The following is a 19,549-nucleotide window of genomic DNA, read 5'->3' as shown; positions in this document are numbered from 1 at the left end:
CAGAGGACCTGTCCTGGAGATTCCACATGCCATCTAAGACTTCGACAAACTTCTACAGATGTGTAGTGGAGAATGCATTGACTGGCTGTATCACAGCCTGGTGTGGAAACGCCATGTACTTTAAATGGAAAATCCTACAAAAGGAAGTGGATTGGGTCCAGTACATCACGGGTAAAACCCTCCCAACCATTGAGCACACCTACATGAAATGCTGTCATAGAAAAGCAGAGATGCTCACCACCCAGATCATGCTCTCTCTCATTGCTGCCATCAGGTAGAAGGTACAAGAACCTCAGGACTCGCATCACTAGGTTCAAGAACAGTTACTACTCTACAATCATCGGGCTCTTGAACCAAAGGGGACAACTACACTCACTTGCCTGCCAATTGAGCTGTTCCCACAATCAATTTATATTTGCATTTTCACAGTTTGTTATCTTCTGCACTCTGGTTGATCTTTCATTGATCCTGTTATGGTTACTACTCTATAGATTTGCTGAGTATGCCCACAAGAAAATGAATCATGACACACATGTACTTTGATAATAAAATTTACTTTGAAATTTGAACTTTCAAAAGCCAGAACACAGATAAGTCGTTGTTGAAACCAACATCAGATATGTGTACCTTTACCCGGACTTCCGAGAGCGTGGTGCTCTATAGGCTTGCTTTACATTTCAGAAAGCACACAGTTACTCTATCTTTTTCTGATCAGTACAATTTTTTTTCTCCCTCCACACACCCTTACACCCTTTCTATTCTCTGTATTTCAACAGTTAAGGGAGGTCACCAGTGTTTAATGGCATTATGAAACACAACTAAGATACTAACAGATCCGTCCAGTAAAATCAAGGGGAGAGTTTTAATATATATTTTGTTTATCTTATGAGGATGAATGTTGAATATTTGTGAATTATACTTTCTACATTCATTTTATGGGAGAATTTCATTATGCTTAAAGGCAAATAACTGTACTTTAAAGCATCAAAGTTGCAGACTCAAGGTAGAGGGATCAGCATGAACTACAATATAATGTATACACTCACAACAAGCTGGAGGAACTCAGCAGGTCGGGCAGCATCCGTGGAAACAATGAGTCAATGTTTCAGGCCGGAATCCTTCGTCAGGTTCCAGCCCGAAACGTCGACTCATCGTTTCCACGGATGCTACCCGACCTGCTGAGTTCCTCCAGCTTGTGAGTGTTGCTTTGACCCCAGCATCTGCAGATTATTTTGTGAATACAATGTATACGGCTCTGCTTGAAACCAAGACTTCAGCTGAGATAAAACCTGAAGTTATTGATCTGAAAGTCTTAAAAAAAAAAAGAGGACACTGCAGACACACCGTAGCAGCTAATAAACCTGCTGCCTCACAGAGGTAGTGAGACGAATTCAATCCTGACTTCAGCTGCTGTTGTTGTGGAGTTTGCATGTTCTCCCAGAGTCATGGAGTGATACAGCATGGAGATAGGGACTTAGGCTCAACAAGACAACGCCAGCCATAAAACACTGGCTAATTCTGTTTTCCTCCCCCGTTCGCCCATCAACGACACACTTGGGTGCTGTTGTGCGGGTTAGTAACTGGTCCTTTCCGCGCCTTGTGGCAGATTGGTCAGCATTTTTTTTTGCCATTTCCGTGGGCAAAAAATGGCTTCGTTTTTTGCCATTTTTACGAGGCTGAGTTGCTAGCTGGATGCTCAACACAGCGTGGATGGGACGCGTGCAAGGAGCCAGCCGGATTTGAACTCGGAACCATTCGCCTTGAAGTCCAGGTGCTGATGCTGCTACACCACCCGTTAGCTAATAAGTTAATTAGTTACTGTAAAGTAGCCTGAGTGTGGAGGTGATTTGCAGAATGTGAAGTGGGGGGAGGGGGGGGAGATAAGAAAGAAACAAAATAATTAATGCAAAGGGTGATTGTTGATTGGCATGGACTTGGTGAGCCAAGGAGATTGTTTCTATGCGTTATGTCCTATTGGAGCTCATTCATTCTCTGCAAGTGGAACATAAAATTTCACAGTAACACACGTCAAAGTCCTGACGAAGGGTCTCGGCCCAAAATGTCGACTGTACCTCTTCCTAGAGATGCTGCTTGGCCTGCTGCATTCACCAGCAACTTTGATGTGTGTTGCTTGAATTTCCAGCATCTGCAGAATTCCTCATGTTTGCAAAATTTCACAGTAAATTTATTACCAAACCATGTAGATGTTATCACATACAACCTTAAGATTCATTTTCTTGCAGGTATTCACTGGAAAAAAATAAGTACAATAGAATTTTACAAAACCTGTACATAAACAGATTATAAGTGTTTTGGAAACAAGAGAAAATCGGCAGTTGCTGGAAATCCGAACAATGGCACACAAAATGCTGGAGGAATTCAGAAAGCCAGGCAGAACCTATGGAAAAGAGTACAGTCAACGTTTCAGGCCGAAAACCTGCGGCAGGAAGTTTTTTTTCAAATGTATAGATTCACAGAATCAGAATCAGGTTTAATATCACCGGCATATGTCGTGAAATTTAATGTCTTTGTGGCAGCAGTACAATGTGATACAGAATAAGAGAAAAGAAACTGAATTACAGTAAGTTATATATACAGGGCCTTAGGAAAAAATATTCACATACCCCCCACCATAGAAATGTTCATGTTTTATTTTTCACAACATTGAATCACAGTGGATTTAATTTGGCTTTTTTGACACTGATCAACAAAAAAGACCCCCTCATGTCAAAGTGAAAACAGATCTCTACAAAGTGATCTAAATTCTTTACAAATATAAAGGGCAAAATAATTTATTGCATAAGTATTCACTCCTGCCCCCCCCCACCCTTTAATATGACACAGCAAATCAACACTGGCTCAGCCAATTGGTTTTAGAAGTCACATAATTAGTTAAATGGAGATCTGTTTTTGGAGACCTGTGTGCAGTCAAGGTGCTTCAACTGATTGTAGTAAACAAACATCTGTATCTGGAAGGTCCAACTGCTGGTGAGTCAGTATCCTGGCAAAAACTACACCGTGAAGACAAAAGAACACTTCAAGCAACTCCACTGAAAGGTTATTGTAAAGCACAAGTCAGGAGATGGATACAAGAAAATTTCCATGTCACTAAATATCCTTGGAGCATAGCTAAGTCAATCATCAAGAATTGGAAAGAATATGGCACGGCTGTAAATCTGCCTAGAGCAGGCCATCCTCAAAAGCTGATTGACTGTGCAAGCAGGGGACTAGTGAGGGAGGCCACCAAGAGACCTATGATAACTCTGGCAGAGTTACAAGCTTCAGTGGCTGAGATGGGAGAGATGCATACAACCACTTTTGCCCAGGTGCTTGATGGGAGAGTGGCAAAGAGAAAGCCACTGTTGAAAAAAAAAAACTCACATGAAATCTTGGCTAGAGTTTGCCCAAAGGCATGTGGGAGACTCTGAAATCAGCTGGAAGAATGTTCTATGGTCCTATGAAACCAGAATTGAACTTTTTGGCCATCAGACTAAATGTTATGTTTGATGTAAGCCAAACACCACACATCAGCAATAACACACCATCCCTACTGTGAAACATGGTGGCGGCTGCATCATGCTGTGGGGATGCTTCACTGCAGCAGACCTTGGAAGGCTTGTGAAGGTAGAGGGCAAAATGAATGCCACAAAATACAGGGAAATCATGGAGGAGAACCTGACGCAGTCTGCAAGAGAACTGCGACTTGGGAGAAGATTTGTTTTCCAGCAAGACAACGGCCCCAAGCATAAAGCTAAAGCTACACAGGAATGGCTTCAAGAAATTGGATGGCAGAGGGGAAGAAGCAGTTCCTGAAAGATGCAGGGGCTTCATTCCCACCTCACTGATATTCTATTGTTTAAAGAAAATGCAGATGTTTAGCAAAGGAGTGCAGGCAAGTATATCTGATAAAGTTACAGCAGGGGTTCCCAACTTTTCTACGTCATGGTCTAATATCATTAAGCACGGAGTCCATGGACCCCAGGCTGGGAGCTTCTGGTTTAGAAAGTTAAAATTGGAACCCGCGGTAGAAAATAATCAATATTACTAAAAGAAAATCTATTTAAAAGGAACATATTAAACAAGAGATGGGTACTATCCTATCTTGTGACTGCCTCACTGCATATTGCCTGTGGGAAATTAACAACCAGCATTTATCAGGCAGTAATTACAGAAAATAGGGAGCAGGACATCACTATGCTTAAATGCTAAAATTAAATACTTCTCAGTCCAATTTGATAGAGTCTTCTGCTGCAATGAATGTCTAAAGACCTGGTGGGTGTAAATAAAAAATGGACAGGGAGTTGACATTGTTGTCCCCATCTCAATAACCACAGGAAAAACTCTTGCAAATGAAATTCATCAACTACAGAGATGCTCGAGGATACAAACGAAGAGTCATTCTTACTGAGAGATAATATAAAGTGTCGATCATGCCGCTTACATGTTCTATCTGTAAGCTGATCTGAAGTGCTTGCTCAGCTTGCACAATAGCATGTTGCCTTTCATCCTCTATTATAGTCAGAAGTGGAGTGGGAATCCAGTAATCATTTCACCACAATTCAGCGAATCGAAGATAAGGGCTTCAGCTTGTGTGAGACACCATCAGTTTGAGATAAATGTCTTTAACTTGTCCTTCATCAATTTTTTTTCTCTGTTCAATGCCATCCTTTGAGCTTTTGATAAAGTCCTACAATAGGATTAGTTTTCTTTTTCATTAATATCCATGAGCGACAGCAGCCATTAATCTAACAGACAATGATTTAGCTTATTATATTCATACACTTACAATTTCATGAATGCTACCAACCACAGATCTTGGTTAATAATCTGCAGATTTCAGCATAACCACATCTGAGTGGGACCTCTTATGTAGAGAAAAACATTTAATGCTATCTCTCGCCAAGGGCTCAGACAATCTAGAGATTATGACCAGAACATTTTAAGGACAGTAGAGTTTCCATGGGCGCCATTCAAAGAAAACAATGAACTCCCAATGCGCAATAAAGATCAAATCACACAAACGGCAAATAACAAGCGGATAGCGCACAGAATATTAAACATCAAACCACGAAGTCCTTGAAACAGCCCAGGAATGTTCAGTGTAGCTCAGTTCATTTCAGTTTGGTGCTTCATCGTTCACTGACTGCAGACCGCAGAGCCAATCTACCCCGATCAAAATCGCACAAAATAGCAATAAAAAAATGTAACCAGAAGCTCATATTACATGAACTACAGAGTCCTCTTAAAACGGGTCCAATCCACAAACTGTGCCAGTCAAAACTTGCTCGACACACATCTCCAGCGGCAGTGAGTGAGAGGGAGACTAGTCAAACATAGGTAGATAGCGTTGAACATCCTCTCGCCTTCCGCTCTTGTCCTCGTAGATTTCAATCTTGACTGGTGCCTTAATCAGCGAGATTTGTAAATAATGAAGCTGATCGTGGGTTTGCGGTCCACCATTAGGCCGTGGACTCCATTCTCTTTTTCACTCTCAATCACACCGAATTCCCTCGGAGGCAGCAAAAGCACCAGATCACTCAGTCGGCCCCAAAACACATTACCAAAAGGTAAGTTACAGGCTCCAATCACGCACAGATTAGTAGTAGAAGTATATTTAAAAGAAGAAGAATTAGCTTCGTGAACTGTCTGCAGGAAGTCACCATTAGTTGCATTGATTGATGGTGCCATCTTGAACAGGAGGTTTTAACAGTGAAAGTGTTAAAGTTTACCACAGTTGGCCCATGAGATTGAAACCAGCATCTGGAGTTTCCTTGCAATTAACACAGAAATGCAGTGGGTGGTACCTTTGAAAGCTTGCTTCTCTACTTGACTTACTTCAGTGATCACCATTTGAGAATTCCAACATTTAATGCTGAATTCCTGAAGTAAAAACTCTAGAAAGACTTCTATCTTCTTAGATTAGGTGTGTTTGAGCTTCTTTTTTTAAAAAAAAAGGTCCTAATGTATAAATGTGAACAAACAATCTCTCCAGCCCTGGACCGCAATACCTTCAAAATAATTATTTCAATGATACTGCTTAAAAAATTAAACTTTAACAATGTTTTGATATCAAATTCTACATTACTCCCAGATGCATGTCTCAATTGATTTTATATTCTGGGAAATGTTTTAAAAATTATTTGAAATCTCAAACATTTTTTAATTTCAGTTTTGTTGTCCATGATAATTCTACAACGTAACTGGCTGTGCATCTGAGTTGATATCCTCACCACAGAAAAGTGTCAGAAATTAGTGTCAGGAAGGAGGGGAAAAACGCACACCACAGAATGTACCAATGTGAGCAACTTTCCCTCAAGGTCAGTAAGTTTAATTCTGCCACTTCTTTGCTAGGGCCAAATACTGGCTCATTGCTTATTCAAACCAAAGGACACGTTTTGATTCTGTTTCATTTGCAGCAACTTCTGACTTTGATTGCAGGGAAAGTAACTTTCAGAAGGGAGCACTTCATTGATTTGGGGACACTACAGCTGAACAACTGCGATGGGTACATCAGCCAGGAACAGAGATCCCCCGCAATATTCTGATGGAGGTTCTCGGCCCAAAGCGTTTCCCTCTATAGATGCTGCCTGGCTCACTGATTTCCTCCAGCATTTTGTGTGCATGCCTTGGAATACTTCTCACTCCCAATTGCAATCCATTTCCTTGCGCACCCATTACGCCTCGGCATCAAAGTTCAATAGATGGTCTTTCTTCAGTGAACAGGCACTTTCATTTTCTAACTGGTGTACCAAATCCCCTCTGTGTGCCCCTTAACCTGTGTGTGTTCCTGTCCATTCTTCCAAATTGCTCAACCGCCTTAGAGGAGTCATGAGACAAGCCCATGAAAACCAAAAAGCCGCAGACGCTGGGAGTCTGAATAAAATCCTGGAAATACTCAGCAGGTCAGGCAGCATCTGCGAAGCGAGAAGCAAAATTAATGTCTTAGGTCAATTCAGGCAAAGCCTTTAAAACATTAACTCTGCTACATCTTCCACTGATGCTATCTGACCTGCCAAGTGTTTCCAGCAATTTCTTTGTGGGCCAAAACCACATGTTTAAAAGCTGGTAACATCCAATTCACTCTTATTCTTGTGTAGGAGGTTAGCAAGTGCAGAATGTTATAGAATAAGAGCCTTAGCACAACAGATGATCTTCCTGGGGTTTCAGTACATCAATCCCCAGTTAATACAGTCCCCTCTCGACCATGAACATCAACTGATGTTCTGCACTCACCTCTGTTGAGAGAATTCCAAGTGCGTTTCCATTGTTTTCGGGGTAATAATCTCTACCCCGTGCAGAGAATGCTCAAACTCTGCAGGGTGGCCGACTGACAACACGCAGATCACCCACAGCACTTTGACACAATCCAGTGCCCAAACTTCGTGACAGTGGTCAGGTGAATCCCAACAGACAGGATCGCTCTGGCTGTGGGGTGAGGCTGGAACTTCAAACACGGAAGGTTATAGAGATAGGCAACTGGAAACCTTTAACAATAGGAAGCACATTTGCTGCCACTAGAAATTATCTGAGCACATTAACCAATCAGTGGACATTTTCACATAGAACTTAACTGCACAGTGCGCGGTCTTCAGCTCACAATGTTGTGCCAACCTTTAACCTACTCCAAGGTCAATGTAACCCTTTCCTTGTCCAAAACCCTTCAGTTTTCTATCGTCCACGTGCCTATCTATGAGTTTCTTAAATGTCCCTGATATATCTACCTCTACCACAACCCCTGGAAGGGTGTTCTTGGTTCTCGATTCTTGAACCTCCAAAATATTCCACATTGAATTTAGACTGGAGGTGGATTCTGTGTAAAGAACTTAGTCCTGACATCCCCCTCCCCAAAACTTTCCTCCAATCACCTTAAAATTGTGCCCCCTTGTATTAGCCATGTCCCCACTGGAAAAAAGAGTCCCTGGTTATCTACTCAAACTATGCCTCTTACCATCTTGTACACCACTATCAAGTTGCCTCCTTCACTCTAAAGAGTTCATTCAACTTACCTTCACAAGAAATGTCCTCCAGTCCAGGCAGCACCTGATGAAGGGTCTCCGCCTGAAATGTTGACTGCTTATTCCCCTCCATAGCTGCTGCCCTGACCTGCTGAGCTCCTCCAGCACATTGTGTGCATCGCTCTACATTTCCAGCATCTGCAGTAGTCTTGTGTTACCTGGTGAATCTCCTCCACACCCTTTGATCATTCTTGATTCCACTCACCACTGTTGCCATCGCCCACCTATATTGATGGCTATGTCTGTCCCAAAACAAGGGAGTGAACAGGGAGCCCAGGAAGTTTAAATGAGCCAGTCATCCCATGAAGCAGGCAAACACTTCAAAAGGACAGAAAAATCTCAGGTCGTTTCAAATCTCTTTTTCCCACCAAGTTGCCTGAGGTGATGGGTAGGACAGGGAACTGGAAACATGCTAACCTGACTTACCTAAATCTAATCTGCCCAAAGAACAACAAAGTGCTCATCTTCAGGCTGACCAGGGCATATTATAGAAACATAGAGAAACCTACAGCACATTACAGGCCCTTCGGCCCACAATGTTGTGCCGACCATGTAACCTACTCTAGAAGCTGCCCAGAACTTCTTGCCAAATCACAACACAAATTTGCTGAAATTAAAATTTCTTCATTTCATTGTGCTAACTATAGAACTGCAGTGCAACTGAAAAAGAGCAAGAGATTGCATTCTACACGTTACCCTTTGGGTTGTTTCCAGGATCCAGACAACTGTTTACGTCCCCAGCATCTTAAATATGCTAGCCAACTTGCCCCAGCAGAATCTGAAGCTCGGAATTTTTCTCTCCAGGCTTAATTGAAGCTTGTGTGCTCTAGAGGTGTGAATGGTAGATAGATATTGACGAACAGGTCTCGGTGAGCTTGCGTACAGTGAAGATCCAAGAGGTCACCCAGAAAGATCTGGCAGAAACACAAGAAAATCTGCAGATATGAGGAAATCTGCAGATGCTGGAAATTCAGGCAACACACATAAAAAATGCTGGTGAACGCAGCAGGCCAGGCAGCATCTATAGGAAGAGGTACAGTCAGATGCTGGAAGTCCAAAGCAACTGACACAAAACGCTGGAGGATCTCAGCAGATCAAGCAGCATCCAATAACAAAGAGTCGATGTTTTGGTCCGAGACCCTTCATCAGGATTGAGGGGTCTCTGTAGCTATGAACAAGACTGGGAAGCTCATCCAAACTGAGGCGTTTGGCTGTTTCAAGATTGATGCCCATGTACTGATTTGGCTTGTGCTGAAAGACATCACAGGATTGGTTCTGGTATCAGAAGAATCTGACCAATCAGCCTCCACTGTAAAAGCAGACATCACCCGCAGCTGATAGAGAGCCACTGATACCGAAGGACATTCTACACACAACAGGGTTTCATTTTCTTGGCCATCGGGCACCAGAATCCATGCTTTGAGTACAGCAGACAGCACTAAGATAACAGCACACAAAGTTACCAAGTTCAGGAACGTCCAACCCATTGTGTCCAAGCCCCAGAGATTTTCACCGTCTTACATAGACGTGATCATCAAGGTAGCTCTATCTTTCAAAACTCCACAGCCCCAAGCTCCTATCAAGCCCGGTAAAGTCCCAAGGAATGGTTGAACAAATTATCTAGAATATAATAAATCACATTTGAAAAGCCTGGATCATTTCAAAGCTTTCCTCTCAGAGTCAGCCTCCCACCTTACTTTCTCTTTAACCTACCTTCTATACCCACTTAATAACCCATCACCCTCTCCCTCTGTGCCCCTGCACGCTATGGTAGAATCTACACTAGCAAACTAACCTACCAGGGCACCTAGGGGAAACCCACGCAGTCACGAAGCAAATGTACAAACACCGCACAGACAGCATCTGAGGTCAGGATTAAACCCAGGTCACTGGAGATGTAGATGAGTGATACAGTACCCCCTCTTTATACCTACTTACGTTTATTGAAATTAAATCTTTTTTTAAACCGGGGGGTGGTGGGTGGAGAGAGAACTGTATTCTAGAAACGTGCACAGGGATCGGGACAGCCACAAGTGCGATGGCCCATCAAGTTTCAACAGGAACCACTTTCCCTCTCTCTTCAGCTGGAGTGTGTGAGATTTGTAGCAATGGGTGTGCATCCTGGCATTTTTTTTAAAAAAGAGACCAATTCTGATAACCTTAGCAGAAATAATGCGAGGCAGAACAGAGAGAAATCGGACAAGATGCAACTACAGCAATAGACGTATTTTGAAAATTGTTTAATGTGGGGGAAAAAAAACGTCTAAGTACAAAAACCATTCAAGGAGGCTGAGAGCTTGAACTTCACTAGAAGTCATTTGGAGAAAAAATCCTCAGATAAAAGGGAGTAAATAGAATGGGTGTACCAGTACCCTGAATGGTTTAGGAAGTGAGTAACCACAAAGAAATGTGCTTATCGGGTCATTCAGTTACGAGGAATTTCATTGTGATAAATTAAAGTTAGCACATGCACAGTTGACAAAATTACTTTGTACAGAGTGACTTGGGTTCAGAGGAGGTCAGAGGAGAGGGAGAATATTAAAGTGTGCTAGTGTTGGCTCTCATCCAGTGGGAGCACTCGTTCCTCTGATTTTGAGAGCTCCTGCTGAAGCCTCATCCTCAAGGTTTGCCCCTAAGGTCTAGGCTGGTGGGTGCAGTGTTACTGAAGGCACTGGCATTTGGATGAAGCCCTTGGTACCTCCACAATGAGAAACATACATGTCCAGCCTCCCTGTCCAATCCAGCAGCTTGGACTGTCCGACGTCTCTACCCACCCTGTCTGGAGCGTCACAGCCAAACGCCCCCAATCAGCTTTCCACCCTTGCCACGGTGCCACTGCTACAGGGGCTCCCAAAACTGGGGGCCCACGGACCTCTTGTTTAATGGTGTTGGTCCATGGCATCAAAGAGGTTGGGAGCCCTCGCTCTAGAATAAAAATACTAACAGTAACCATTACACCCTCAGTGAATTCCCCCTCACCATTCTACTGGCCTGTGGCTTTCATGGGCTGAGCAAACCATTCTCTGCCAGTCCTCCCCACTGCTGTTCTTAGAGGGTATACTACACTGAATTGATTCCATTCCTATTTACCTAATTCTACACTGTTCCCATTTCCTGCCACTGGGGTCACTCCTCCCCCCGCAACCTCGCCCACCCACTGATGGCTATGCAGCTTCCCGACTTCACCCACACAACGGTGTAGAGCTGGGCTGTTGGATTAACATTTAAATTTTCTCCCTCTGGTTGCAACCTACATTTGCATTCTTGACCTGTTCATTTCACTGAAGCCCAGTCCTCCAAAGCCATTTTCTTGCTTTGTCCCTGCACTCCGCCACATCCACTCCAGCAACCAGTTCGTGTCCAGCAGCAAAAATCAGGTTTACCATCGCTGACATATGTTGTGAAATTTGTCATTTGTCAGTACAGTGCAATACATTACAAATTACTGAAGTTACAAAATATTAAAAACAAAGTGCAAAAAGGGCAAAATGGTGAGGTAATGTACACAGGCTGTTCAGAAATCTTTTGGCAAAGTGGGCAAGGTTATTCAAGGTTATTTTTGTTGGCTTTGTGGAACAATCTATGTTCCGTGCCTATTCTGGTATCTGTCCCCCACTTTTCCTCCGCTACATCGACGACTGCATTGGCGCTGCTTCCTGCACGCATGCAGAACTCGTTGACTTTATTAACTTTGCCTCCAACTTTCACCCTGCCCTCAAGTTTACCTGGTCCATTTCAGAAACCTCCCTCCCCTTTCTAGATCTTTCTGTCTCTGTCTCTGGAGACAGCTTATCCACTGATGTCTACTATAAGCCTACTGACTCTCACAGCTATCTAGACTATTCCTCTTCTCACCCTGTCTCTTGCAAAAACGCCATCCCCTTCTCGCAATTCCTCCGTCTCCGCCGCATCTGCTCTCAGGATGAGGCTTTTCATTCTAGGACGAGGGAGATGTCTTCCTTTTTTAAAGAAAGGGGCTTCCCTTCCTCCACTATCAACTCTGCTCTTAAACGCATCTCCCCCATTTCACGTACATCTGCTCTCACTCCATCCTCCCGTCACCCCACTAGGAATAGGGTTCCCCTGGTCCTCACCTACCACCCCACCAGCCTCCGGGTCCAACATATTATTCTCCGTAACTTCCACCACCTCCAACGGGATCCCACCACTAAGCACATCTTTCCCTCCCCCCCTCTCTCTGCATTCCGCAGGGATCGCTCCCTACGCAACTCCCTTGTCCATTCGTCCCCCTCATCCCTCCCCACTGATCTCCCTCCTGGCACTTATCCGTGTAAGCGGAACAAGTGCTACACATGCCCTTACACTTCCTTCCTTACCACCATTCAGGGCCCCAAACAGTCCTTCCAGGTGAGGCAACACTTCACCTGTGAGTCGGCTGGGGTGATATACTGCGTCCGGTGCTCCCGATGTGGCCTTTTATATATTGGCGAGACCCGACGCAGACTGGGAGACTGCTTTGCTGAACACCTACACTCTGTCCACCAGAGAAAGCAGGATCTCCCAGTGGCCACACATTTTAATTCCACATCCCATTCCCATTCTGACATGTCTATCCACAGCCTCCTCTACTGTAAAGATGAAGCCACACTCAGGTTGGAGGAACAACACCTTATATTCCGTCTGGGTAGCCTCCAACCTGATGGCATGAACATCGACTTCTCTAACTTCCGCTAATGCCCCACCTCACCCTCGTAGCCCATCTGTTACTTATTTTTATACACACATTCTTTCTCTCACTCTCCTTTTTCTCCCTCTGTCCCTCTGAATATACCTCTTGCCCATCCTCTGGGTACCTCCCCTTGTCTTTCTTCCCGGACCTCCTGTCCCATGATCCTCTCATATCCTTTTTGCCTATCACCTGTCCAGCTCTTGGCTCCATCCCTCCCCCTCCTGTCTTCTCCTATCATTTTGGATCTCCCCCTCCCACTTTCAAATCCCTTACTCACTCTTCCTTCAGTTAGTCCGGACGAAGGGTCTCGGCCTGAAACGTCGACTGCACCTCTTCCTACAGATGCTGCCTGGCCTGCTGCATTCACCAGCAACTGTTATGTGTGTTGCTTGAATTTCCAGCATCTGCAGAATTCCTGTTGTTAAGGTTATTCCTAAAATGTCCAAAAATCTTAGGCACGCCACATTTTTACTGTGGCTTCAGATGGTATGTCCTCCACGGAGTCCTGATCTCAACATTGAGGCTGGAGAGATGGAGTAAGCAAGACAGCCAGAGTCTGCAGAAGAACCTTATGAAGTTCTCCAAGATGCTTGCAACAACCTACCAGCCGATTTCCTTATAAAACTGCACAACGGATTACCTGAGAGAAGGTAAAGGGTGGCCGCGCCAAATAGCGTTTTGATCTATTTGTAACTGTTCACTGCTCTTTATAGTAATTTTTTTTTGATATTTAGAAACTTGTCAGTTCAGTATTTTTTGAAAGCAGCCTTGCTTTACAGATTTTTTTTAAATATATCCAACCCTAAGACTTTTCCACAGCACTGCAGAGAGTACACCTTCAGGCTCCTGTACCTCGTCCTGGACGGTAGTCATGAGAAAGTGACATACCCTGAATGGTCATGGTCCTTTCATGATGGATAACATCTTCTTGTGGCATTGCCTTTTGAAGATGCCCTCGATGGTGGGGAGGCTAGTGCCTAGGATGGAGCTGGCTGAATCTAGAACCTTCTGCGGCTCTCTCTGATCCTGTGCACTGTCATCTCCGTAATAGACAGTTGTGCAGACAGTCAGAGTGCTCTCCACAGCACATGTTAGATACTTCCTAAGGTCTTTGGTGAATGCATGGTGTCTGTGCATGGAGGCTCCAGTGCTCAGGATCAGAGTCTGCAGAAGCTTGTAGACCAGGGTCTCCCACCCCGGGGTCTACGGACCCCTTGCTTAATGGTTCTGGTCCATGGCATGAAAAAGGTTGGGAACCCCTGCACTAACCCCTCTTCTCAAGATTTGTCTACTTCCTACTTGGACCATTCAAGTTAACTGCACAATGATCGACATTACGAGCAATCGCAAGGCTACATTTACGGTTATTTGTCACTGCCGTGTGGTTTTCAGATACAGCGTACAAGGACGAAGCAATGTTATTTGATGTGAAGCCAGGTAATACCAGCACTGCTCAGATTAAGCAGAATTTAACGTCGAGGGAAACGATTCATATTTCACCTTGGCGACCATTCATTGTAACTGGTTGCTGTTAGAGATGGAGCTAGCTCCAGGAACGTGGGGAGGTAAAGAGGGAGAGAAGGGTAGCAGGGAATGTCCAATGAGGTAACAGAAGAGATTACGGTGCAGGATAGAAGAGGCAGCAATGGGCTGATTTCTCCTGTTGATTACATCAGGGTGGGTGGCGGGGTGGGGGTACATCTCTACCAAAGGAGGTGGAATGTGCTCCTTCCCTTTGCTAGCCTGCTTGAGCAAGATATAGCACCTGCTTAGCCTCCCTGGTCAGGATCACGTGGAGCCACGGGAGCAGGTGGTGGATTGTCGTATGAGCAGCTGGTGCATATCACAAGCCCTGGTTGTGCAACCACTGACGCAGACAGGCAATCTCTGAAGAGTATTGCTGATGGCTGGGGTCACCCGTCTTGTAAAGGAACTGCCCAGAAGGCGGCAATGGCAAACCACTTCTGTAAGAAAGGTTTCCAAGAACAATCATGATTCTTACATCATGATACAGCACATCGTGAATGAATGAATGTATCAGGAAAACGTCACAGAAAACAAGTCATTCTAAAGTACAAGTAATTACACTGCATTAGACTGCAGGGGCTTTGCCACCAATGGCAAATACAATGGTTGACCAAAATCAAAACTGCCTCTTAGTTACGTGGCAATAATACTTTTACTATAACAGGGGTTAATGGTGGAGGTCCATGGCATTTAAAAAAAACCTGCTATAACACAACTCCCTCTTAAAACCTGTGCCTGTGTGTCATATTTCAAGTTGAAGTATTCAACAACTAAGCGCCCAGCACTCTAAGGAAGATTCCAAAGACTCACAATTGCCGAGCAAAGTTCCACACCTCAGTCCCAAACCTCTCCAGAACTATCCGGGAGGAGAAACGGTCTCACAGTAACAATTTGCTTCTCATGGGGAATTGGCCGGCTCCTTCAGACTTTGCCTCCAACAAGGGATCGCGCTAGCTCAATTGGCCTTTTAAAATTCCTTGCCCTTCGCAATTTTGGACAAGCAGAGCCAAGGTAGGAACCAGCTTTGAAGGAAGCTCCAAACTTAAGTGTCAAACTGAGCACCAGCCATGTAATGTGGATTCCCAGCAGAGATAAGCTGTACCTTAGACAGAAATAGATTTCAGCAGTAAACAAAGACCTATAAAACATCTTTCACCATTTTTCAATTTGGAACAAGCCTATCAATGTCCAATAAATTCTCTTATAATGTGGGACAGCTTTTTCCTCTACAGAATACACCCATGATAAAGTATTTTCATATACCTTTACGGAATTGTCTGAATTCTAAGAATTGCAGCATCCAAAGGAATACATAAACTTCTGGTAACATGCACTTTACCCTTTCCTTCACACAGCAACGATGATCATAAGCCAACGTTCTTATCCAATCTTTCTCTCCGTATCCCTTTACCAAGTTGTCCAAATTCTAGGAATCATTAACATCCACATGAATACCCAAGTAACTGTTACCAGAAACTTTATCCTTTTCATCAAGGATGCCTCATGCAGAAGTGATAAGTCACTGCTGTCATCCAGCCGTTTTCAGTAATTCACTCCACTGTGGGAGGGAAGACATCAAAGCATGCTTCAGCTCTGTGTTGTGTCAATGACAAAAACTTAAACTCACCTTGCAGCATCCCAATACGATAAGAGAACTTAAAAATTAAGACATACAGTATTAAGACATACGATATCACAGAACAGCAACTAACACTGGCACACAGCCAGTGAAAACTGTCACATCTTCAAAGTTGTGAAAAGGTGCCTTAAGAAGTTGGAGAGTTAAATTGACTAATGCAACGCATGTTCGTGAAAGCTGTTTTGATTTGATTTTTAAAAAGCTGTAGATATCAAGAGTGAGTTAAAATGGTTGTAACCTACAGCAATGTTGCAGCTGTATTGGAAATTAATGCTTTAATGCATCAACTTGCATTTATTTACAAGCTTTAGCAAATAAAAATTGTTCGAGGCACTCCCTTTTTCTGCCACCTGAGGGAGCTACTGCACAAAATACGAGACCAGCTCCTAGCAAGTTCACAAAACCACAAGTGCATTAGATGTCATCGCCTGCAGGTTCCACTGTCAGGAAGGTATTTTTTCCCCCCCAATTGCAATTCATCTCAAATTCCCCAGTGTGAAAGATCAATAAATTTCAAACAGAAATTATGCTCAATGTAAACAAACCTTTCTGCAGTCATTCACACCCATTTAAAAAGCTGTACGCTCAAACTGGCCTAGTCTCCAAATTAATTGGTAATTTTAAGAACAAGATTTCTCAGTTACAGAATTTAGAAATAGTCCTTAAAAGTATCTAATCAGTCATAGTACCTGCTTAAGGAAGTTAAGATCAAATTTGTACTTTTGTATGCCAAGATATTAAAAAGCATTAAAGTTTTAAAAACGCTATTTTTTTTGTTTTTGAATTCAGAACTCAGTAAACTTTATCATTTTTGTTCCAAAGCCTCATAATATTCAAATGAGTTTGACTAGGAAATCATGGGGAGGGGAGATTTCACTTAAAACCAGAGAATAAAATTATTGACAAGTTAAGAAAAAAATAAATTAAATGCTACAATTTACTCAGAATAGTAGTTAGACCAGTTAATGCACATTTCCAATCCTCGTACATTTACTTATTTGAGACAGCGTGGAATAGGCCACCCAGCAATCCTCCGATTTAACCCTAGCCTAATCACAGGACAATTTAAAACGACCAATTAACCTACCAACTGGTACATCTGTGGACCAGGGAAGGAAACTAGAGCACCCGGAGAAAACCCACACTGTCACGGGGAGAAAGTACAAACTCCTTGCAGGCAGCGACAGGAACTGAATCCGGGTTGCCTGTACTGAAAGATGTTGTGGTAACCACTACACTACATGCTGCCCTAGATTTAGCAGGTGTCCAACTAAATGAATATTTAAGTCGTAAGCAGAAAAACAATGTAGGAAAGGTTTAAAAAAAGATATTATCCAGCAATGAAATTAACAGGAGAGGTGAATGGAAAAAGGATGAAATGAAAGGAGGTTCTTAAATCTTCTCTCTTTTTCATTTCACCTTTATCAGTTAGAAAATGTGATACTTTACACATTCTCTTCACAAATAGGCAGAGACAACTCTACATGAAGTTACTTTTGGTTTCAATAGTGGGCAGACAAATTAATAATAGCTTGGGAGGCGAGCAGATGGAAAGATTAAACAGCAGGAACAGTTAAAATAGGGTAACCCAAGAGCAAAATACCACACTAAAGATATGAAGCAAACTTTTTTCCTGCTCTGGCAGTGTTACGAGGAAGCAGGTTCACGGGTTTAGTAAGCAAGACAGAAGACACCTATTACGAATAAGCACACTCATCATTAAAAGATTTGACCAAACATCCAAGTCCCCCCGATTTACACAAACTGCAAAACCTAATGTTTAAACAGATACTTAGCTAAGAGTGCGCATGGGCCCTTCTATATCTGCAGCATACTTTCCCACTGGTTCCTCAGCATGGGTTGAACCTCAGTATGAAGCGGGGCCTGGGGATGAAAGGAAAAAGGCTGAGCCTCCCACGTGCTATCCTTTTCTCCCCCCCATGAGGCGCCTGAAACCGGACACCGATGCTGTGGTACACGAGGCAACCAATGGGAAAGAGCTGCTGCACACTTCAAACAGGCCAATCGACCACCGGCACAGTAGGAGCGGCTTTCCACCGACAAGCAAACCAGCCCCCTCACGATAGATGGCATCTGCTCATTCCAAAGGAAGATTGTTCAAGCAAGAATGGTGCCTGAACTGCTGAGTTACTGTAGCTATTTCTGTTTTATTTATACGTTATTGATTTATTGGGATATAGTGTGGAAAAGGCCCTTCAAATCAATTCCCCAATTTCATCCCAGCCTAATCACAGGACTATTTACAATGCCTAATTAACCTACTGATATACTGGAAGTGTCTCCTTTCTTAGATGATGCATTTTGACATTTCTCAGACTGATTACATTTTCCAAAATAAAATACACACACACACACACAATCCTTCTTTAGTAAATCAGTTCTTATTTTAATAAAGACTTAATCCCAAATATCAGTTTACATTTATCCAGCCAAAAGTCTGTCCAGCATTTTAAATCCCAATCCCAGGGCCACGCACTTCATAACATAAAAGAGAAACTTCCCGTCAGACTTTAGCACCCTGTGTGGCTAAAACACCAGTCCACACTCCAAGTAAAAACATTGAAGTCTAAAAAACGAGGAGAATATATGGAAACATGCTGACTTTATGCTTCCCTTTCCTCCTGAGAAAACCGAAGTGTATTGTATGTAGATCTTTCACCACTACAATGCACATCTTGGAGAGTCATAATGGCAAGCATGTGATAACACCTCATGTCCAGGTATAACAAAATAAAACTTGTGCGAAAAATTAACAATATGATCTGTTAAAGACATACTTGGGACTCAAAGAAAAAACAAACCAGTACAATAACATACCACAGTAAACCTACAAGCCTCTATCACTCCCAACTGCACTTTTCTATAGAAGCCACTGGATCAGAGGCATGTAACAAATATTTTAAGCCTGTACCTTACTTACATTGCACAGTCTTCTACCTCTCTCAACAGATTGAATCTGCCCTCAAGTTACATTTGGGGCAATTCTGCGGGCCTTCCAAAATAAGACCTGCCACACATTCAAGGTGTAAGTGCAAAAACAATAATTAGAAATTATCAGAACTGCGCATAGGAGTTCAATCATTGAAGTAGTAAACAGATTTATTTTCCCGAAGAAAGTTAGCTGATCCTACTCTAAATAAACTGCTTAGCTACTAAATACTGCAGAAGATTGTTGGCATAAGTGTCTGTTTAGAGTTCATGGAGAGAACGATTCCTGATCTTCAAATTTCACTCATCAACTTGATGACAAAGCCACTGTAAACACTGAATCGGAGGACATCTGCTATCTGTCATTGTTCTGACGTCTCTGCAGCATTGTGATTACATTATCAATATCTTCTTCAGGCACCTGTGGGAGAATAAAATCAATAATATTGATTAACCCAGCTTTAAAAAAATTCACATTTATGAAGGATATTGAGGCAGAGTTTAGTGATGTACTTTGCAATCAGTTATATTTGCATTTACTCAATTGCAAATCAAAGAAAACCAGTTCATTCGAAAAACAATGCAAGAAGGAATAGGAAACCAAACTGCTGTGACTTTGAACTAAATGATGCCAATTTTTCTTTAGAATTAAATAAAATGCAGAGAATTTTGTGCATGAACCAATTTGCATTGTTTGTATCAGTGCAATCTCAAGACCTGAGGGATTAA

The 19,549-nt window shown here is 43.0% G+C and overlaps 1 protein-coding gene and 1 long non-coding RNA gene across 2 annotated transcripts in view; both read right to left on the bottom strand.

The window, feature by feature from the left end:
* Positions 1-7,502, bottom strand: part of LOC140190847 (uncharacterized) — a 66,987-nt gene extending 59,485 nt beyond the window's left edge. The window contains exon 1 of the long non-coding RNA XR_011883695.1: positions 7,234-7,502. This is a non-coding gene — a long non-coding RNA (uncharacterized lncRNA). The remainder of the gene's footprint in view (positions 1-7,233) is intronic.
* Positions 7,503-18,257: 10,755 nt separating this feature from the next.
* The window catches only part of LOC140190819 (cytosolic arginine sensor for mTORC1 subunit 2-like), a 70,004-nt gene continuing 68,712 nt past the window's right edge, over positions 18,258-19,549 (bottom strand). Inside the window, exon 9 of the mRNA XM_072247686.1 lies at positions 18,258-19,241. Coding sequence (XP_072103787.1) covers positions 19,176-19,241 — 66 coding nt within the window. The 3' untranslated portion in view covers positions 18,258-19,175. The remainder of the gene's footprint in view (positions 19,242-19,549) is intronic.

Source organism: Mobula birostris, chromosome 31, assembly GCF_030028105.1.
Source record: "Mobula birostris isolate sMobBir1 chromosome 31, sMobBir1.hap1, whole genome shotgun sequence".
Lineage (NCBI taxonomy): Eukaryota > Metazoa > Chordata > Chondrichthyes > Myliobatiformes > Myliobatidae > Mobula > Mobula birostris.
Note: the sequence above shows the minus strand (reverse complement) of the source record. Positions and strands in the feature narration are given on the sequence as shown.